Source organism: Oncorhynchus tshawytscha, linkage group LG05 (genome assembly GCF_018296145.1).
Source record: "Oncorhynchus tshawytscha isolate Ot180627B linkage group LG05, Otsh_v2.0, whole genome shotgun sequence".
In the NCBI taxonomy this organism is placed as follows: Eukaryota; Metazoa; Chordata; class Actinopteri; order Salmoniformes; family Salmonidae; genus Oncorhynchus; species Oncorhynchus tshawytscha.
This window is the reverse complement of record NC_056433.1, coordinates 62,127,706-62,150,351: the sequence shown is the minus strand read 5'-3', so window position 1 is coordinate 62,150,351 and position 22,646 is coordinate 62,127,706. Positions and strand designations below refer to the sequence as shown.

Below are 22,646 nucleotides of genomic sequence, written 5' to 3'. Positions count from 1 at the left end.
TGTGTTGCCTATAATAAATACAGAAAGAAAATCAGTAATATGGCACCAAGCTGTATTCATTTATCATTTTCATGGGCTTCTTCCTAATTTTCACGAAGGGAATTACAAACGTTTAAAAGAAAATGTACAATCAGGATCATACCAAAAGTTTACAACAGAAGCACGCATGCGTCGACTTCTCATCGTGGGTGTGTGGTGGCGAGTTTGGTGTGGGGTGCTCACACACGTGGGGTGCTCTTCAATTTGTGGTCTCTGCGGATCAGCCATTCAGAAGAATATCTACTTTTGGACTTGGAAGGTAAGCAGCCTTTTGCTAAGAATGTTTCTGTATTTTACTCGTTGTAGTTAACTACTAGCTAGTGAACTATTCGTATTGAATTATCCAGCTAGCTGATTAATTAAAGCTAGCTAGCTAACGTTACTGTAGCTAGCAACTTTGTAAGTAACTTACCTTACGCTTTCAAAGTTTAGATTTGATGCCGTGTTATATCTTGTGCACGATCTATTGTTGCAGGAAGTAGAAAACTCATGTGCCACGTTTTCTTACTAGTTCATTTTTTGCCTAAACGATCAAATCCGATTTTTATTGTTTTATTTTGTTAGATACTTAGCTAACCAAATTGATTACAATATCGCTGGCTAAATTGCTATCATATCTAACGAAGCATTATTTTCATATGGAGGACACTTTATCAGTTAACGAAATAGCCCTGCTAGAGCCCGAGCTGCATGCCTTGTGATGCAACACGCAAATAATGAAGTTGACCCATGTCCTGACTGTGATTACTTAATGAATGCACTGTATAGAGATGAGGAGGGTTGGAATCGGCCTCATGATCCATATCCACTTAGCTACCCTCGTTCTACTCTGTATTTCTGTCAAGCACACATCCTCTAACTTGTTATAACCTAGTAACAGTTGGGGCAGATTTTTCCATTTATTTTTACCTTTATTTAGCTAGGCAAGTCAGTTAAGAACAAATTCTTATTTTCAATGACGGCCTAGGAACAGTGGGTTAACTGGCTGTTCAGGGGCAGAACGACAGATTTGTACCTTGTCAGCTCGGGGGTTTGAACTTGAAATCTTCCGGTTACTAGTCCAACGCGCTAACCACTAGGCTTCCCTGCATAGAAAATGACTGCAAGTTTAGCTGAACAACTAGGCTGCCTTGTCTCAGCACTATATTCATACGTGAAAGTATCAGTGGACCTCAAATGCTACAGTAAACATTCCTTTGAGGGTGAGAGCATTGAGACCTCTTTAGAACCCAAAGTGCAGTGTGTACCAACCCACACCGATAAGCCAACAGTTAGGCTACACTGACAGACACGTATTTGATCTTGCTCCAATATGTATGTTTGTATAATTTCCTGTGTTTAGCTGACAGACTGACTACAGTGTCACAAAAATACAACACACTCTGTTCTGGCTGCAGAGTTGACCTCTGTCCAGGGCATAATCAGGTCAAAAGTCAACACAGGGACAGATCTGGAGTCGGTCCTTATAGATTATTGATTGATTATAATGATTGTTTGATTTAAAGATGGTTAGTGTTAAATTACTCTTTTGTCATGTGGCCTCCAACATGTGCATGGTAACATATGTGCTATGTCACCATTGGGTTTTGGGAAGAAAAAAAACAATTATCCACTCATCTCCCCTTCTCTAGTTATGGCAGTAGTGAGGTTCTACAGTAAGGAGGCTGAGAGGGGCAGTTCTCTCTGTGGGTTTAACTTTCTGGACAATGGTGAAAGAACTGGAGACTGCTACCCTTTCCCTAATGTTCATGATGTGTGTGTTACTTCACCCATCCTACCCAGCTGTCAATCACCAGTGAGCTCTGCTACAATGTCGAGCTGACAGGTGAGTGTGTTTGTGCATAATGTATATGTTTTTCCAAAAGTCCTGAGTGAAGATTGTTTAACACTTTTTGGTTACTACATGGTTCCATGTGTTATTTCATAGTTTGTCTAAACTATTATTCTACAGTGTAGAAAATAAAAACCCTTAAATAAGATGAGTAGGTGTGTCCAAACTTTTGACGGGTACTGTAGATCGACAGGTAAGGGTGCTCTCGAGCAGTTAGATGTTCTTTACTATTCGGCCATCAGATTTGCCACCAATGCTCCTTAAAGGACACATCACTGCACTCTATACTCCTCTGTAAACTCTCTATACCCAAATCAAGACCCACTGGTTAATTCTTATTAAAAAAATAAACTCTTAGACCTCAACCCTCCCTAGCTGAGAGATCTACTGCAACCCTCATCCTCCACATACAACATCTCTTCTGCCAGTCACATTCTGTTAAAGGTCCCCAAAGCGCGCACATCCCTGGGTCTCTTTCAGTGCGCTGCAGCTAGCGACTGGACAGTTTTATCTCTGTCTCTTATCTCTATCCAAAGACTCAATCATGGACACTTACTGACAGTTGTGGCTGCTTCGCGTGATGTGTTGTTTTCTACCTTTTTTCCCTTTGTGCTGTTGTCTGTTCCTAACAACGTTTCTACCATGTTTGTGCTGCTGCTGTGTTGTTGCCATTCTGTGTTGTCTTAGGTCTCTCTGTGTCGTGTTGTTATTTTTACTTTTTATTTTTATCCCCTGTCCCTGCAAGAGGCCTTTTGCCTCCTGGTAGGCCGTCATTATAAATATGAATTTGTTCTTAACTGACTTCCTAGTTAAATGAAGAGGGGGAAAATGTGTCTTCAGTGAATTTTAGGCTCTCTAATTCTCTCCTCATATCCCTCCCCTTACTCCCCTAGGTGCTGAGTTTCTGAGTGTAGAGCAGAGGGAGGTGCTGCTGTGGTTGTTCCGCCCCACTCTGCAGACAGAACAGCTGTCTGACACACCATACCTGACAGAGGGAGAGGGAGGAACACTAGTGGAGATCGGACCTAGGTACACACACACACTCAGACACACACACACACAAATTGATTTGAAATGCTCAAATCAACCCTTGCGCCCCACTATTGATGTTTTGTTTGTGCTGCCCCCTGTAGGTTGAACTTTTCAACAGCATGGTCCACTAACGCTGTGTCCATCTGTCAAAGTGCTGGACTGACCAACGTCAACAGAGTGGAGCTGTCCAGAAGACTGCTGATACAAGTACACAAATACAGACACACACAATTTAGGTGCAATTCCTCAGGCTGCCATGTTGCACAAGGGGACAACTGGATCAATTCTAACTTTCCTGTCCCTTTCTCTCGCCAGCCCAAGGATGGACAGAGTGAGACAGTGTTGGATGGAGAAGTGGAGAGACTGGTCAGCAGTCTCTATGACAGTATGACTGAGTGTGTTTACACACATCCCATCTCCTCCTTCACGGTGGCAACCAAACCACAGGAAGTGTTTGAGGTAGACATCCTGGAGAAAGGACGAGCTGCCCTGGAGACTGCTAACGATGAGCTGGGTAAGTACCACCTGTTAATGTTAGATATCTCATCAGGTCTTCGATTGGTTCCTTCCTGTCTACCGTTCTTTCTTTTCTCCCTCTTCTTCTTATGTTGGCTATCTCTTGTTGTCCTCTCTAACCTTTCCTTTTCCCTCCCCCTCTCTTTCACCAGTCCTTCCCCTTATGTGGATAGCCCTACTTTGTCACATGACATATAATCTAATGACATAGATGGTTGAAGTCACAGGACTGACGGTGTCATTGATTAGCTTGTGTCTGTAATTACACTAAGGCACACTTTGTGTGTTTGTGTAATTAGATTAAAGCATGCTCTGTGAGCAGTGATTTAACTGTTTGCAATATCAGTGTGTGTGTGATAAATTCAATCCCTCATACTTTGAGGGGCCTGTGGAGTTTGACTGAATAGTAAACTCACCCACATGAACAGCCTTCCCTTGATCACTGTTAGTTTCTCATTTTTAGAATTGTGTTAATGTGAACCGCCTTGAGGACGTGAGCTCGCTGTTTCATATGATATGTTTCATTGTTGATCCAAATAACATATTCAAGTGTGTGTGTAGGTCTGGCCTTTGACTCGTGGGATCTGGACTACTACACGTCATTGTTCCAGAGAGTGAAGAGGAACCCTACCAGTGTGGAGTGTTTCGACCTTGCCCAGTCCAACAGGTAGGTGTGTTTTGTTGATGGTGTACTCTTTAATCTTCCTTTGTTTTATTCATGTTTTGCTTCTGGGGGTGACTTTTTGCATTTCCTGTCTCTGTGCCGCCCTCCCTCAGTGAGCACAGTCGTCATTGGTTCTTCCGGGGACGTATGGTGATTGATGGACATGAGCAGAAGGACACTCTGTTTAGCCTCATCATGGACACCCAGCGTCATAGCAACCAGAACAACGTAATCCAGTTCTGTGACAACAGCAGGTAGGAGAGATGGTGTATGGAAGGACGCTTTTACAATATGTCACACGATGGGGATTTTGTTTCCTTTCCACATTTTACAATTCCATAGTGTGTATGTGTGTGTTTGTGTAGTGGTATAAAGGGGATGGAGGTGGAATGTGTGTACCCCAGAGACCCATGCCAGGCCAGTGCCTACGAGTTGAGACTCTCTGAAAGGCATGTCATCTTCACTGCGGAGACACACAACTTCCCTACTGGTGAGAACATGCACACACATCCAGGCCAGGAGTGTGTCACAGTTCTTTTATACATATATTTACACCTTTTTGAAATCCCTCCCCTCTCCCTGCCTTCCTCCTCCTTTATTTAACCCCAGGTGTAGCTCCGTTCAGTGGTGCCACCACGGGGACAGGAGGGCGTATCAGAGATGTGCAGAGTGCTGGGCAGGGCGGGCATGTCGTCGCTGGCACCGCCGGATACTGCTTTGGCAACCTCCACATACCTGGTGAGTGTCTGGAGAGATGTCTGTCTGTACCTTTCGCTGTGTCGTGAGGATCATGGAAATGGCAGGAAACCTTGCATGAGTAAAAGATGTCCATCTCCCCCATCCTCCCCCTATCCTCCTCCTCTCTCCCCTTATCCTCCTCCTCTCTCCCCCTATCCTTCTCCCCTCTCCCCCTATCCTTCTCCCTTCTCCTCTCCCCAGGTTACAGCCTGCCATGGGAGTGTAAGGGGGAGGGGTGGGAGTACCCCCCCAGCTTTGCCCCTCCCCTGCAGGTGGTCATCGGAGCCAGTGATGGAGCGTCAGACTATGGCAACAAGTTTGGAGAACCAGTCCTGGCAGGTACAGACACGAACGATGGAAACAACAGCAGCATCTGAAATTGCACCCTATTCCTTATATAGTGCTGCTGCAGTACTTCAATAGTAGTGCACTATATAGGGAATAGGGTGCCATTTCGTACACGCTAATCAAAAGTGGTGGAACGTGTAGGGAATAGGGTTCCATTTCAGACTTAACCAGCCTTCCGTTCCTCATGAGTATGACATGTTTTTTGGAGTTGAAACCACATGAGGTTAACTTGCTTTCGGTCTCCATCTAGGCTTTGCTCGGTCCTTCGGCATGCGACTGGCCAGTGGGGAGAGGAGAGAGTGGATCAAGCCAATCATGTTCAGCGGTGGGCTGGGCTGCATCGAAGATGCACATGTGAAGAAGGAGCCGGCAGAGAGAGGTTAGATCTTTGGTTGGAGCTGATTGGTGTATGGTTAGTGGTAAAGTTGGGGTCAACACGTGGAAATCGACTAGGTCATTTATTGACATTATAGGGTTATTTTAAACATAGAATTAATGCCAGTCTGTAAAACCGCTACTTGTGCTGCTGTTTGTCAGGAATGGAGGTGGTGAAGATCGGGGGTCCGGTGTACAGGATCGGAGTGGGAGGAGGGGCTGCCTCCTCTATCCAGGTGCAGGGTGATAACTCCAGTGCCAGAGACCTGGGGGCGGTGCAGAGAGGAGATGCTGAGATGGAACAGAAGATGAACCGGGCACTCAGGGCCTGTCTGGAGAGAGCGGGAGGAAACCCCATCTGTAGTATACATGACCAGGGGGCAGGGGGAAATGGTAAGAAGAGTGTGTGACGAAGCTGAGGAATGGAAGTCTGAGTTGGGATTGGTTGTGTGTTGGATTAATGTAGTTGTTTTGTAGGTAACGTGTTGAAGGAGCTGTGTGAGCCGGCAGGAGCTGTGATCTACTGCAGCAGGTTTAAGAGAGGAGACCCTACCCTCAGTGTGTTGGAGCTATGGGGGGCGGAGTACCAGGAGAGCAACGCCATGCTCATCCGCCAGTCAGATCGCTCCTTCCTGGAGAGGGTGTGTCAGAGGGAGAAGTGCCCGGTTGACTTTGTTGGAAACATCACTGGAGATGGAAAGGTGAAGATGGGGAGGAATCACAACTGAATCACATTTCTGTCATTTTACCACACACCTTTCCTTTGGGGTGTGAGTGATTTTGACAATGGTCTCTCTCCATGTGTAGATAGTGCTTGTGGATGATGTGGGTGGTGGTGAAGGAGAGGACCAGACAGACAGAGGGCGCTGTCCTGTAGACCTCCACCTGGACTGGGTGCTGGGGAAGATGCCCCAGAAGGACTTTGTCATGGAGAGGATGACAACTGACCTCAAGCCTCTATCTCTTCCCACTGGGCTGGGTGTAAGAGACGCCCTGGACAGAGTCCTACGCCTGCCCGCCGTCGCCTCCAAACGCTACCTAACTAACAAGGTGTGTGTGTGTTTTAGAGATTTCGCTATCTCAGTAATGTTTTACCCTCACGTTAAAAACATTAAACAGTAAATTAAGGCTGTTAGGTTTAGTAAATAAAATGTTTTTGTAGAGAGAAAAGCTCTGAGTTCATTCTGTATTCTCTCTCTGTCTCACTACCTTAATCTGTCTCTTCTGTATCTCCATCCCTTTCTCAGGTGGACCGGTCCGTTACGGGTCTGGTTGCCCAGCAACAGTGCGTTGGTCCGCTCCACACCCCATTGGCTGATGTCGCTGTCGTCTCTCTGTCTCCATTCGGCCTGAAGGGGGCGGCGACCGCAATCGGGGAACAGCCAATCAAAGGTCTGGTTTCGCCGGCGGCGGGAGCTCGCATGGCTGTGGGGGAAGCGCTGACTAATCTGGTGTTTGCTGAAGTCACAGCCCTGAAGGTAATAGAATATAACGGGCACGGTTAGAATCACAGCCCTGACAGGAAGAGACCGTTATAGGCATGCAATGATTTCAATGACCACAGCAGAGATAATTAGGGTGCAATGGCATTGACCACAGTCAGAGCCCTTCAGAAAGACCGAAAACAAACTTTTAGCGAACATCAGCACCAGTCTCTCTGTGCTAAGTGCTGAGTGTGTGTTCTCAGGATGTAAAGTGCAGTGGTAACTGGATGTGGGCGGCAAAGCTCCCTGGTGAAGGGGCATGTCTCTGGGAGGCGTGTCGGGCCATGTGTGATGTCATGGGTCAGCTGGGCGTGGCCATCGACGGAGGGAAGGACTCACTGAGCATGGCTGCTAGAGTTGGGACAGAGACTGTCAAAGCACCAGGTACTTTGTTTGTGTGTTTAGGGCACTATGTGCTTTTTGGGGAACAGGCAGTGTGTGTTGTGTATAAATCTGCTCTTTCTCTAGGTGCTCTGGTCATCTCTGTGTATGCTGTGTGTCCCGACATCACGGCTACTGTTACCCCTGACCTGGAGAACCCTGACGGCCAAGGTTTGCTACTCGCGCACACACGCTTGAACAGACACATACACACTGCACATCACAATATTGACACAGCTCAACATTTAAACCTGTTCCTGAGTTGATTTCCGCACACCTCTAACATTCCTCCTCTCCAGGTGTGTTGCTGTGGGTTCCAGTGACTCCAGGTCACTACAGACTGGGAGGGTCAGCTCTGGCCCAGTGTTACGGTCAGTTAGGTGACCATTCACCTGACCTTGACCACCCGGAGCTACTGACTGCCTGCTTCAATACCACACAGATCCTGCTACAAGGTCAGTCACACTTTATATCAGTATGGCTTATACAGTACCTTGCGAAAGTATTCGGCCCCCTTGAACTTTGCGACCTTTTGCCACATTTCAGGCTTCAAACAAAGATATAAAACTGTATTTCTTTGTGAAGAATCAACAACAAGTGGGACACAATCATGAAGTGGAACGACATTTATTGGATATTTCAAACTTTTTTAACAAATCAAAAACTGAAAAATTGGGCGTGCAAAATTATTCAGCCCCCTTAAGTTAATACTTTGTAGCGCCACCTTTTGCTGCGATTACAGCTGTAAGTCGCTTGGGGTATGTCTCTATCAGTTTTGCACATCGAGAGACTGACATTTTTTCCCATTCCTCCTTGCAAAACAGCTCGAGCTCAGTGAGGATTGATGGAGAGCATTTGTGAACAGCAGTTTTCAGTTCTTTCCACAGATTCTCGATTGGATTCAGGTCTGGACTTTGACTTGGCCATTCTAACACCTGGATATGTTTATTTTTGAACCATTCCATTGTAGATTTTGCTTTATGTTTTGGATCATTGTCTTGTTGGAAGACAAATCTCCGTCCCAGTCTCAGGTCTTTTTCAGACTCCATCAGGTTTTCTTCCAGAATGGTCCTGTATTTGGCTCCATCCATCTTCCCATCAATTTTAACCATCTTCCCTGTCCCTGCTGAAGAAAAGCAGGCCCAAACCATGATGCTGCCACCACCATGTTTGACAGTGGGGATGGTGTGTTCAGGGTGATGAGCTGTGTTGCTTTTACGCCAAACATAACGTTTTGCATTGTTGCCAAAAAGTTCAATTTTGGTTTCATCTGACCAGAGCACCTTCTTCCACATGTTTGGTGTGTCTCCCAGGTGGCTTGTGGCAAACTTTAAACGACACTTTTTATGGATATCTTTAAGAAATGGCTTTCTTCTTGCCACTCTTCCATAAAGGCCAGATTTGTGCAATTTACGACTGATTGTTGTCCTATGGACAGAGTCTCCCACCTCAGCTGTAGATCTCTGCAGTTCATCCAGAGTGATCATGGGCCTCTTGGCTGCATCTCTGATCAGTCTTCTCCTTGTATGAGCTGAAAGTTTAGAGGGACGGCCAGGTCTTGGTAGATTTGCAGTGGTCTGATACTCCTTCCATTTCAATATTATCGCTTGCACAGTGCTCCTTGGGATGTTTAAAGCTTGGGAAATCTTTTTGTATCCAAATCCGGCTTTAAACTTCTTCACAACAGTATCTCGGACCTGCCTGGTGTGTTCCTTGTTCTTCATGATGCTCTCTGCGCTTTTAACGGATCTCTGAGACTATCACAGTGCAGGTGCATTTATACGGAGACTTGATTACACACAGGTGGATTGTATTTATCATCATTAGTCATTTAGGTCAACATTGGATCATTCAGAGATCCTCACTGAACTTCTGGAGAGTTTGCTGCACTGAAAGTAAAGGGGCTGAATAATTTTGCACGCCCAATTTTTCAGTTTTTGATTTGTTAAAAAAGTTTGAAATATCCAATAAATGTCGTTCCACTTCATGATTGTGTCCCACTTGTTGATGATTCTTCACAAAAAAATACAGTTTTATATCTTTATGTTTGAAGCCTGAAATGTGGCAAAAGGTCGCAAAGTTGAAGGGGGCCGAATACTTTCGCAAGGCACTGTATACTGTCACTGTTCTGTCTGTTGAGTGTATCATACCAGTGTATTCTAGTCGGTAGTGTATCATACCAGTGTATTCTAGTCGGTAGTGTATCATACCAGTGTATTCTAGTCGGTAGTGTATCATACCAGTGTATTCTAGTCGGTAGTGTATCATACCAGTGTATTCTAGTCGGTAGTGTGTAGCGGTATTTATTAGAGAGGGGTAAAGAAAGATTTTGTTCGGGCGCCAGGCAGGTATTAACCATGCCGAAAGGAAAAGAGTAGAATAGAGAGAGTGCCACTACCAGACCCACACACATCAGCAGAAGAGACTGCCTAGAGTGTAGCCTGTTTACCAGATAGCCAGTGGAGAGAAAAGAGAATACACACCATATAAAACCCACATCACAGCACAGGGGTTACCCCAACAAGAATACCTCATACAATAATACTAATAATGGCAGAGCAATTTAACAGCAACTTCATACAAGAACAAACCCAGTCATCAACAGAGGATTTGCAATAATCTGTATTATTTTCTAGTGGATGAGTGCAGAGGGTATGAATGTGGGGGGTGTTCATCGACACAACAAAGGCACAACAAAGGCCTTAAAAATGTCCACAGTCTTCTCGGCCACATGTCATTAGTACACGTCAATACAGTTCACATAACAATACACAACTTGCAAGCAACCTCCCTTTTAACTAAAATGTCCATCCAAATACTTCTGGCAGGGCAATAATAGTCCAGCTCTAATGAACTTCAATGGGAAGTGCATTTGAAAAATAGAGAGTCTGTTGCAGGGTAAAGCACTGGAACGAGAGGGAAGAGAAAGAGAGAGAAAAAGAGAAATCTTAGCTGTGGTCTTCAGGCCTGCAGGTGTACTGTCTGACTGTCCGTCAGGCCTGCCGGTGTACTGTCTGACTGTCCGATGGTTTGTTGGTTTGTATGTTAAAGCTTCGCAACAATGTTGCTACTAATCCATGCCGATCCATAACGGGCGCGGTCCCAAACAAAAACAACCACGATCTAAAGCGATCACACCGATGATTTGAGTTAAATACTTTATAAACTACAAACGCTGAAAACAAACAAAACTTCTGCAGCACAGCACACACAATCAAACTGTCGCGCCACCCAAGAGCCCCTGCCCAAAGAGCTGAACGAGCTCTCTTTATTTCCTCCTTCCTTACTGCTCATGCGCTCTTAAAGTGGCAGCGCACAGTGAAGATTCCGAGCAGATTTCGCCACAAGTGTATCATACCAGGGTATTCTAGTCAGTAGTGTGTTATGTGTGTTGCAGACCGCCTGCTGAGTGCAGGACATGACATCAGCGACGGAGGGCTCATTTCCTGTCTGCTGGAGATGGCGTTCGCAGGGAATCGTGGGATAGAGGTGGACCTGCCCTCGCTGGGTGCTGGAGGTCAGTAGGACAGAACATTCTATAACTTTATTTAAACCCTCAGAGGTAAGGAAGATATCAATATGCAATATATACAACACAGATCTCTCTCTTACCCTTCCTACCTCTATGTACCCTTCCTCTCCCCTTTCTGTCCCTCCCCCACTCTTCCTATAGTCCTGGAGGTGTTATTCAGTGAGGAGTTGGGCTTGGTAGTGGAGGTGTGTGAGAGGGACATAGAGAATGTGTGTCAGAGGTACACTCACGCTGGACTACAGTGTCACCGCATCGGAACCACCCAAGGCTTCGGACCAGAGTCCATGGTGAGACTGACACACTATTTATATCACTATTGTTTGTCTTGGATGGTCATATAGGGCAGAATCCTATGTTAGATACTTGAGCAACAAGGCCCGAGGGGGTGTGGCAGGTATATGGCCAATATTCCACGGCTAAGGGCTGTTCTTAAGCATGACGCAACTTGGAGAGTCTTATTGCTATTATAAACTGGTTGGCAACGTAATTAGAGCAGTAAAAATACATGTTTTGTCATACCCGTGGTATTATGGTCTGATATACCACGGCTGTCAGCCAATCAGCATTCAGGGCTCGAAATACCCAGTTTATAATATAGAATCGAGCACTTGACTCAAACTCACATAAATCATGCATTGATATCAATGCTTTTTGGGGGATGTTGTTTATTTTTGTTAACATTGTTCTTCCTGTCTCAGGTCAAAGTTCATGTGGACGGACAGGAAGTGCTGAGTGACCGTCTGCCCAGCCTCCGGGCGTTGTGGGAAGGCACCAGTTTCCAGCTTGAACGCCTGCAGGCCAATCAGCTATGTGTACAGCAGGAAGAGGAGGGGCTAGCCACACGCACACAGCCCTACTTCAAACTCACCTTTGATCCCATGGAGAAACCCAGCAATAACGGTTTTTGTGCAAGCCAGCCTCGCGTGGCTGTGGTCAGAGAGGAGGGCAGCAATGGAGACAGAGAGATGGCCGTCTCTCTCTACATGGCTGGCTTTGAGGTACCGCGCACACACACACACACACACACACACACGCATACATACACACACAATTTGTTTGCGACCCCTCTCTCTCTGTGTCTATGTCTAGGTATGGGATGTGACCATGCAGGACCTGTGTTCAGGCTCTTTAACTCTAGACATCTTCAAGGCTCTGGTGTTTGTAGGAGGATTCAGCTATGCAGACGTCCTGGGTTCAGCTAAAGGTATGCACACACATAAAGCATGTACACATACACACGCATATTCTCTTTAACCCTGTGTGTATCTGTCCCCTGATAGGCTGGGCTGCCACAGTGACCTATAACCCCCGGGCCAGAGCGCAGTTTGAGCAATTCCGGCGTCGTGACGATACGCTGAGTCTGGGTGTTTGCAACGGCTGTCAGCTCCTAGCCCTGCTGGGATGGGTCGGGGAGGAGGGAGGAGGTGGTAGGCAAACTGTTTGGCTTTGGTGTCTACTTATTACAGTTTCTTCCCAGAGAGAGATTTACCAAGACAACGATTAATTTGAAGACTGTCTTTTGAGTACTGTTCACTCAGACAGTCCCACTCACCATCTTGCTGTGTGTTTGTCTCTGCAGAGTCTGATGTGGTCCTGACCCATAACCAATCCGGCAGGTTTGAGTCGCGGTTCGTCAGTGTAGGGATCAAGGCCTCTCCTTCAGTCTGGCTCCGGGGCATGGAAGGCTCTGCCCTAGGCGTCTGGGTGGCTCATGGGGAAGGTACAATCTCTTAAAATAATCTTCAGCCTATCTAGCTTAATAGACCGCTATTGCAATTTTCCACATTGACATGATAAATGTTGACAATGATGCACAAAAGCCAAGGGTCATCCAACTCTCCATCTTCTCCTTCTCTTCAGGTCTGGTTCAGTTCCGTTCCCCCCAGGTTCAGCAGCGTATCATCTCCTCCGGCCTCGCCCCCCTCCGTTACCTGGATGACACGGGTGCACCCACTGAGGTGTACCCCCAGAACCCTAACGGCTCTCCCCAGGGCCTAGCGGGGCTGACCTCCAGGGATGGGCGCCACCTGGCCATGATGCCCCACCCGGAGCGCTGTACCTTTGGCTGGCAGTGGCCATGGGCCCCCAGGGAGCTCCAGAGCTCCCTCAGCACCACCTCTCCCTGGCTACGCATGTTTACTAACGCTGCTGCCTGGTGTAGTCATCAACAGTGAGGGAGCTAGCTAGACAACACAGCTCTTTCGCACTGTAGTCCAACTGTGGAAATCAAAATTTGGCTTGGAAGTCAGTTGCACTGCTAAAATGGTCAGAAACATTCCCATTACTTCCCCACACCACTACATGTTATCCACTGTTCTGTTTTAACTGAACACTGTTACTCTGCTAAAATCAGTCTTTATGTTATTGGTACTTAAAATAGTATTTTCTCAAACTGAAAAGTATTTGCATTCCAGAGAATCAATGCTGAAATAAAGCCCACCAATCACTGCACCATGGTCGAAAAGTATCTGATCAATCACTTGAGCTGTCTTTAACATTCCGAAGGTCACGCTACTACTAACAGATAGTTTGATTGGTTCTCTGTTTATCACTGATGCTGTTCAATTATATTGAACATTTTGTAATTTACTGACAAATTTCCAAATGGTTTATGAACTGTTATTTTTCTATCAAACTGAGAACTAATTAAATACATTTCAAAATGTGGAGATGGAATAATTGATACAAGGATAATGTGTAGTTTAATGTCTATATTGTATTTGCATGTGTATTGTTGTGCTAAACAGGGCTCATCTGGAAAAGAGTTATTGGTCTCGGCATTTACTCCCTGTTCAGTAAGGACAAATAACAAACTTTCAGAACAATAAATACACCATTTATAGCATTTTACAAGTATTCACATCAAGTATTTACAGTTTCACTGAGAAACAGCAGGGTACAATATAATAGGTCTACATTTAATCTGTGTATTATGTTTGCACCCCCCATGAACAGACCCAGGTTTTATTGAACCACTGAAGGGATTGACAACAGTAACACGGACACCAAAATAAAGGCTAGGGGGTTGGACATTTCCAGGAACTTTAAATAAATTCCCTGTTTTTTCCTACAAATTCTGTTTGGGGATTCTGGATTTCCTGCTTATTCCCTCCTGATTCCAGGAACCCCCCCCCCAACTGAGATTCTGGGAAAACCAGGGAATTTATTGAAAGTTCCCTATATGTTGAAACACTAGCAACGGGTACTGTAGAAAGAAACACGACACACACAAAAATCTGAAAATATCAGACAATGAACCTCCAAAATGCTACATAAAAAACATTCAACACATTCCATTAAACATACCCACTGGAGGAAGAGAGACTATTTGTGTAGGTTCCACCATGTTGCTTTCATCAGATCAGTGGTCATGAAGGAAAGAAGGCTAGGTGTGACACTTCATGCATTCAGCCATGCAAAAACTGAGCCCCTGGTTAGACTTACTATTAGACTGTAAACCTCAAACCTCTGCTTGTGGTAACAGTGAGTCCAACACCTGGGGTGTAATCATTAGTCCAAAATGTTTTACAACCAAAATGAGTTTCTTTGACAAATTCAGTTAGATCCCTCACTGTTTGGTTCCTAGTGAATACACCTGCTAATAACCCCAGGATGTAAACCAGCAGACATACACTGCTGACTTCTTGCTAGGTCTATCAAAAAAGAGGTTAGTCACCTCGAGATCTCCTGTCGAAATGAAAGCTAAATCACTGCGGGCCATCATTTCTGCTGCTCGCTCTACAGAGAGTTACTGAACAGGCCTACCCCCTGTGTGAGCTGAGGAGTTCCCACTATCTGGTGCCATCTGCTGGTTGATATTGATAACACAGATGAGCAGCAGGAAGACCACCACCAGGTCATCCAGGACCCCCAGGAGGTCAGACAGGGAGGGTGGAGTGTCCAGGGGGGGTGAGGCGAGGGACACCACAGTCCCTAGGCAGCAAAGTGCCACCCGGAGGAAGAAGAGGAACACTAGCCCCCCCATGGTGCCCAGGCGGCGGATTAGCAGCTGCAGGAACAGGGGTGTGTCACACAGGTAGTCTGTCACCTAAGGGACAAGACAAACGGACACAGGTGTGAGTAGAGGGTGCCACGGTCACCTCTCCTGGCTTCAGGTGGGACAGAGAGATATGGCTCTTGTTCAGTAGAGCAGGTGTTCCCAAACTTTTTGTGGCTGGGATCCCTTTTGCAAATTCATCAGCGATTTAAAAATAGCATACAAGGAGTTTTACTTCAACGTCTTCAGTGCATGACTGGGCGAACCAAGTCTTGGGCCCATTGAAAAACATTTGAAAGGCCCTTCTCTTGGCATTGAAGAGAAAAAATGTATGTCTTCAAGCTAATTTTCTGCAATTCTACACATTTGTCCATATGCAGAGTGCATTCATGTTCAAAGCATACATTTTGAGGAATACAAGAGGTTTTGAGTTTAAAATTTGATAATTGGTGGAGAACTGTAGATACCAATATCACTGTGAGCCTCCCAAGCCCATGTTGGCCAAGGTTAAGAACATTGTAGATCAATAATATTTGTATTGTAGTATACAGTGTTGGGGAGTTGCGAACTTAAGAGTCTATTGATGCACCAGTGTGTCAATCTAAGTAACATAAATTTTTTTAAACATCAAAATCCGTCAATTTAAGCTAGAGATATGTTTTTTGTTGTTGTTGTTGCATGGGCTAGTGGAAGGTGGCCGAGCTGCAGAGGTGTTTGTCAGACCATGAGATATCCCGAAAATCGGTCTTCTGAACGGTTTTGTCAACAAAATAATATGACCGCTATGTGGAAAGGGGAGACTCACGAACTTGATGGTCTTCTTCCCCCACGGGTGTCACGGGACCCATCTAAAGGTTACCCATACAAATGAATGGAAGTATGGGATATATATATCCTTAATATGACAGACACTTCAAAACCGTATTCCTTTTTTGCCAGTTATGAATGTGTTGTTCAATGCTTTTCTATGGGCTTTAGTAGAAATGGCCAAATTAAATATTTTATCAAATCATTTTTTATATATATACACTGCTCAAAAAAATAAAGGGAACACGGAAACTTCTCTAACATCAGATATGTACAGTTCGGTGTCCCTCAGGACAGGTCCCTTGGGCCATTACTCTTTTCTATTTTTACACATTATTTGCCACTGGTCTTACGCAAAGCTAAAATAACTATGTTGTGGAGGATTCCAGCTAGTGAGTTTGCAGGAGTTACAGTCAGTATCCGAATGGGTGATTAATAATAAACTGGTCTTAAATACACTGCTCAAAAAAATAAAGGGAACACTAAAATAACACATGCTAGAATAGAATGAATGAAATATTCCTATTAAATACTTTTTTCTTTACATAGTTGAATGTGCTGACAACAAAATCACACAAAAATTATCAATGGAAATCAAATTTATCAACACATGGAGGTCTGGATTTGGAGTCACACTCAAAATTAAAGTGGAAAACCACACTACAGGCTCATACAACTTTGATGTAATGTCCTTAAAACAAGTCAAAATGAGGCTCAGTAGTGTGTGTGGCCTCCACGTGCCTGTATGACCTCCCTACAACGCCTGGGCATGCTCCTGATGAGGTGGCGGATGGTCTCCTGAGGGATCTCCTCCCAGACCTGGACTAAAGCATCCGCCAACTCCTGGACAGTCTGTGGTGCAACGTGGCGTTGGTGGATGGAGCAAGACATGATGTCCCAGATGTGCTCAATTGGATTCAGGTCTGGGGAACGGATGGGCCAGTCCATAGCATCAATGCCTTCCTCTTGCAGGAACTGCTGACACACTCCAGCCACATGAGGTCTAGCATTGTCTTGCATTAGGAGGAACCCAGGGCCAACCGCACCAGCATATGGTCTCACAAGGGGTCTGAGGATCTCATCTCGGTACCTAATGGCAGTCAGGCTACCTCTAGCGAGCACATGGAGGGCTGTGCGGCCCCACAAAGAAATGTCACCCCACACCATGACTGACCCACCAACAAACCGGTCATGCTGGAGGATGTTGCAGGCAGCAGAACGTTCTCCACGGCATCTCCAGACTCTGTCACGTCTGTCACGTGCTCAGTGTGAACCTGCTTTCATCTGTGAAGAGCACAGGGCGCCAGGGGCGAATTTGCCAATCTTGGTGTTCTCTGGCAAATGCCAAACGTCCTGCATGGTGTTGGGCTGTAAGCACAACCCCCACCTGTGGACATTGGGACCTCATACCACCCTCATGGAGTATGTTTCTGACCGTTTGAGCAGACACATGCACATTTGTGGCCTGCTGGAGGTCATTTTGCAGGGCTCTGGCAGTGCTCCTCCTTGCACAAAGGCGGAGGTAGCGGTCCTGCTGCTGGGTTGTTGCCCTCCTATGGCCTCCTCCACGTCTCCTGATATACTGGCCTGTCTCCTGGTAGCGCCTCCATGCTCTGGACACTACGCTGACAGACACAGCAAACCTTCTTGCCACAGCTCGCATTGATGTGCCATCCTGAATGAGCTGCACTACCTGAGCCACTTGTGTGGGTTGTAGACTCCGTCTCATGCTACCACTAGAGTGAAAGCACTGCCAGCATTCAAAAGTGACCAAAACATCAGCCAGGAAGCATAGGAACTGAGAAGTGTTCTGTGGTCCCCACCTGCAGAACCACTCCTTTATTGGGGGTGTCTTGCTAATTGCCTATAATTTCCACCTGTTGTCTATTCCATTTGCACAACAGCATGTGAAATTTATTGTCAATCAGTGTTGCTTCCTAAGTGGACAGTTTGATTTCACAGAAGTGTGATTGACTTGGAGTTACATTGTGTTGTTTAAGTGTTCCCTTTATTTTTTTGAGCAGTGTATTTTTTTTATACCTATAGGGGTCCTAAAATGCTAAATCCAATACCTAAATGATCCATGGTATGACCAATCTTAAAACAATTCCATATGTTAGCTTAGTAGAACTAGGTTGTAGTGTGGTTGCGTCATGTTTTAATAAAGTATATGACAAGGTTTTGTGTGTTACTAGGTTGTAGTGTGGTTGTAGCATGTTAGTAAAGGTTATGAAAGGTTTTGTGTGTGGTACTGACCTTTCGAGGGGCTCCTGAGTAGCGTTTGTTGTAGTCTGTGATTTCTCCCAGAACCTCCCTCTCTTTACTGTCTGACCAACCCTTACTGAACAGACGACACAGGACCTTGACCTAAGAGAGAGAGAATCCATTCCAGTTACATTCTGAATAATTATTTATCACTTTTATTCAACTTAAAGGGATAGTTCACCAAATTGTAAAATTGAATGTTGGTTTCCTGACCCTGGAAGCAGTCGATCGACAAGGTATGAAATCAATCCATGCTTTGGTTTAGTTTTCCTGGCACTGTTTCCAAATGCTAACGTTTTAACATTTGTGGCACAAATCCCATTAAAGTCATGGGACCAATATCAGCATTTTTTTGCGCATCATGTCTAAATCATCCAAAAGTATCTACATTTAATTGTGAAGCTCACAAAAGTCACTTATAGATGATTTGAACATGATGCTCATTTTCTTTTCAGACAACAAGTGTAATATCCTATGTAATACATGTATCACTAGCCACTTTAACTATGCCACTTTGTTTACATACTCATCTCATATGTATATACTGTACTCGATATCAGCTACTGTATCTTGCCTATGCTGCTCTGTACCATCACTCATTCATATATCCTTATGTACATACTCTTTATCCCCTTACACTGTGTATAAGACAGTAGTTTTGGAATTGTTAGTTAGATTACTTGTTGGTTATTACTGCATTGTCGGAACTAGAAGCACAAGCATTTCGCTACACTCGCATTAACATCTGCTAACCATGTGTATGTGACAAATAAAATTTGATTTGATTTTATATCTTGGTAATAATGGCTGTTTCTACAGTTGGGTGTATCTTCCTTACCTTTTGTCTACACAGAGGGCAGTTTATGGCGTCCAGCCAGGACCCATGTCTCCAGTAGGAGATCAGACAGGGAGCTGCAGACAGAGAAACAAGGTAACATAAAGTACTCTATCACTTATATTTTCATTCATATTTTTACCCCCAAAACAACGATTCACCATTAAGGAAACATGGTCATATCGCTAGCGTAGTATGTTTATATTATTGTGCATGAGGCGGAATGCGGGAATGAGCAAAATGCTGACAGCAGCATTAGAAGCTGTTGATGTAGTGATATGACCTTGTCTACTGCATGATCGTGAATTAACACACACTTGGATGGTGTTTAGGTGTAAAGTGTAGCTCCTATCTCTCCCACCCTCTCTCTCTGAGGGGAAGGCAGGGTTAAGTGGGGCAGGTCAGGTGGAGTAGTTATTACGTCATGTGATGATGACACAGACAATGGTGAAGGTTAGGTGAGGGAGAGAAGATTGGCTGTTGCTACTATCCTTATCAACCACTATTTTAACCCACCACTGATATACAGAAAGTATTCATAACCTTTGACTTATTCTACATTTTGAACTTATTTAGGCTTGCCATAACAAAGGGGTTAAATACTTATTGACTCAAGACACTTCAACTTTTCATTTTTTATTAATTTGTAAACATTTGTTAAAACATAATTCCCCTTTGACATGATGGGGTATTGTGTGTAGGCGAGTGACACAAAATCTCAATTTAATCAATTTTACATTCAGGCTGTAATACAACAAAATGTAGAAAAGGTCAAGGGGTGTGAATACCTTCTGAAGGCAACTGTAGCTGTCTATGACTGTTGTGCCACTTCTGTAATGAGGTTATTGTCAAAACAGACAGTTTTGCTTACTCAGAGATAGCAAACCGAACTGGATCGAAAAGGTATTTAAAATGTGTGAAATTCTCTTGATTTAGCAAGCTTGTGTTTTGCACTTTTGGGACTATTTTGTTGATTCTATTGAGCCCGACGAAGACGGGGTCAAGCACACCTCAAGTCAAGCACACCTCAAGTATTTCAGATATTTTCAATTTTTGTTCGACCTAGGTACGATAGCAAGACAAAGACCAGACTGACAGCCAGGTTGTCATAACAATTCCATATAGTCACCATATCCTAGGACCCTTTTAGACCATAGATGGCCCTGGGAGAGTTTGCACACGCGTGCCAAAAACATCCTTCCTATTTTCCTGTTTTCATAGTGAGCCTACGTGACTCTGGCCAAATGAGAGAGATGTGTGTGAATGTGCAAAGCCTGACTGTGTGTGATCTCCATCAGGTGGGAGCCACACACTGGGTCACTAGTGTGGCACAGGCTAGACAGGTCTTGGGGCTCTCATCATGTTACACGGATAGAAACACGGATGCTTCATTGGCCAGACAGATGGACAGACAAAATAGTTAAATAGATCCAACCTGACCTGTCAGTCTGTTGTATGGTACTTTCATTTGTAATGTAAATGTTAATATGCTACCTTCTGTGCTCTAAAGACCTCTTTCTATCTGTACAAGTCTCTATTGGCCCTTAGATAAATCTGATCATGTGCAGGTTGTGGTGGTCGTGGTACTGTCTTACCACAGAAGAGATGGCCACAGTTGGTCTTTACGGGGAAGCTGGCAGTTTGTAGACATACAGGGCAGAGCCAGTCTCTGTGGCCCGCAGATGGACAGATCTGAGAGGAGTTCTTGGGAGAGAGAGGAATACATTGGTACAGTTAGAGATAGGTAATTATAACACCGGTTTCTGTTTCTCTGACCTCTCTGCACTTAATTGATCACTAAAGAGTGATTGGAAAGGCAGGTCCCATGTCTAAAACTGGCAAATACTGTGGCTTTTAGGAACGTGAGATACACACCTCTGGAATAGCAGTGAAATAACAGAAACAAGCACCAGGGAAAGATGAGGCCAAGGTCCTATAAATGGACCTCAGTGGACCCCATCATAAGGAAATATCAGCTCGGAAATTATCACGGTCTGAGTTAGCTTGCCAGCTGGAGGGAGCCCTACCATCCTCTCCTTCCCTCCAGACTGCCTCTCTTCTAAGCATTATTAATAACAGTAATCATTTTTTGTAAGAGTAAGAGTTATTATCAGTTAATAACAGTAATCGTTATTTGTTAGAGTAAGAGTTATTATCAGTTAATAACAGTAATCTCAACAACTAACAACAATATCAAACTAAGACAGTGACATTACTCCGACATATAATGTAATGTAATTACGCTGGTCTTTGTAGCAGCAATGATTTTAGCACTATGGAAAGTACGGCCACTATTTCTCCTGATTCCCCAGACAGTCAGACAGTCAAAACTTTGCTATACTACAATTAATGTTTTCTAATATAAAAATTATTATTGACATTGTGGCATGTGTTGATTGACACTGCAGTGTGATTATAGTGGTTGTCATGTCAGGGCTTAGAACCCTGCCCCCTAGCATTCTTAGATGTTAGGGGTCATCAGTAATTGACCCAGTATGTGTGTGTGTGTGTGTGTGTTTCTGTGTGGCCTCACCTTGCTGTAGGTCACATGTTTGAGGGATGTTCGATCCTGTGTGTGTTCTGAGGACGATCCTAGGTGACCCTGACCCACTGTGACCTCAGGCAGAGGGTCACATCTGGTGGAGGAGGAGATTGGGGAGATGGGGGAATAACATGAATTACATTGTGTTAAGGTTCAAATTGGCATGCAACAATTTATTTAACAAACTATCAGCCACCATAGCTGTTAAACCTTTTGCTTATTGATAGTTGCAGTTGACACTGAATAAAGTCAGTAGATAGTTTGTCCAACATCTATACATTGTCTATAGAGGACAATACACATTTGGCATATTGCAGCCAAACTGGGATCTTATGGTGATTTGCCCAGTGCAAGTTTAGTTAGTTGGTAAAAAGCTAGTAACCAGATACTAGACACCCCATCCCCCTATACCAAGTACCCAAACTAGTTAACTGTGAAAACAATCTGGATACCAGATACACACAACCCCAAGCTACCAGACCTTTACAGTCTAAGTACCAGACACCCAACCACACCTATACTATCAGCATCTGTAGTGTGTGAGTGGGTGGTGTGTAGAGGAGAGGGTATAGACCCTCTGTTTATGCCCAGAGAGAAAAAGACTTACCTGGGATGAGAGCTGTGTGAGGTGTGCATGGTCTGATTCATCTGGCAGCTGGAAGTGTAGGTCTGGTGGCTGTAAACAGACATAGAGCCTGGGAGTGTCTCCTAGACACTCATGAGTGTGTCTCTGTAGACTGTGTGTTTCCCGGAGAGGCTAGAGAAGGAAATGTTTCCTGACTGCATCATTGTACACAATAAATCTTACTGGTCAGTTAATCATTAACTAGGCCTTTCGATCTGGGAGCTGACGGCTGCCTGCCTGGAAGAGACTTAGAGAGCACCAGAGCACATTATTGATTGCAGTGAATGTCAATGTACTAGGATTACATAACATAAAAGCAGATTCTCTAATATGTGATTGATGTGATTGGTAAATGTTATTATAACATGAAATCGGTAAGGGCTCTAAACAAAAACTGGAAAGCGTTTCCATGGCCATTCCCATTTCCAAATTCTATTTTGATCATGTGACCACCCACACAAGTTCAAAGCTATACTGTTTGTCCCCGCCTTTTCAGTCTTAATAGTTTAGTGCCAACTTGGCAATGATTTACTGAAGGTTTACTGAGTTTAAAGCCTTTACCGTAAAACACCAGCTCTATGGTGAAATAAAGTTGTGAAAAACCTTGTTGTTGTCTATCAATCCATATGTATCAG

At 44.6% G+C, this 22,646-nt stretch overlaps 2 protein-coding genes across 2 annotated transcripts; one reads left to right on the top strand and one right to left on the bottom strand.

Annotated features, from left to right (window-relative positions):
• Positions 1-1,797: 1,797 nt before the first annotated feature.
• Positions 1,798-13,607, top strand: pfas (phosphoribosylformylglycinamidine synthase; the record flags this gene model as incomplete). Its single annotated transcript, XM_042322709.1, has 24 exons — positions 1,798-1,864; positions 2,764-2,899; positions 3,004-3,109; positions 3,218-3,416; positions 3,980-4,085; positions 4,196-4,336; positions 4,448-4,572; positions 4,692-4,820; positions 5,022-5,159; positions 5,419-5,547; positions 5,706-5,936; positions 6,021-6,244; positions 6,351-6,593; positions 6,791-7,021; positions 7,231-7,411; positions 7,496-7,579; positions 7,708-7,863; positions 10,806-10,925; positions 11,082-11,227; positions 11,639-11,938; positions 12,030-12,144; positions 12,221-12,367; positions 12,520-12,660; positions 12,801-13,607. Coding segments are annotated over 24 exons (3,909 nt in total), but the record flags the coding sequence as incomplete, so codon positions are not given.
• A 147-nt stretch (positions 13,608-13,754) lies between these two features.
• Positions 13,755-22,175, bottom strand: si:dkey-183n20.15 (RING-HC_RNF170 domain-containing protein). Its single transcript, XM_042322199.1, has 6 exons — positions 21,994-22,175; positions 21,378-21,480; positions 20,440-20,548; positions 18,848-18,921; positions 18,001-18,111; positions 13,755-14,988 (listed from the first exon to the last, which is right to left on the bottom strand). Exons 1-6 carry the CDS (start codon positions 22,074-22,076, stop codon positions 14,689-14,691), a joined length of 780 nt encoding a protein of 259 aa, XP_042178133.1. The 5' UTR covers positions 22,077-22,175; the 3' UTR covers positions 13,755-14,688.
• Between the last annotated feature and the right edge of the window lie 471 nt (positions 22,176-22,646).

Coding starts and splice junctions, on each gene's coding strand:
- si:dkey-183n20.15 (XM_042322199.1), bottom strand. CDS start 22,076: ATGTCTGTTTACAGCCACCAGACCTACACTTCCAGCTGCCAGATGAAT. Junction 21,481..21,993: donor TCACACAGCTCTCATCCCAG/GTAAGTCTTTTT, acceptor CTCCTCCACCAG/ATGTGACCCTCTGCCTGAGG. Junction 20,549..21,377: donor AACATGTGACCTACAGCAAG/GTGAGGCCACAC, acceptor CTCTCTCCCAAG/AACTCCTCTCAGATCTGTCC.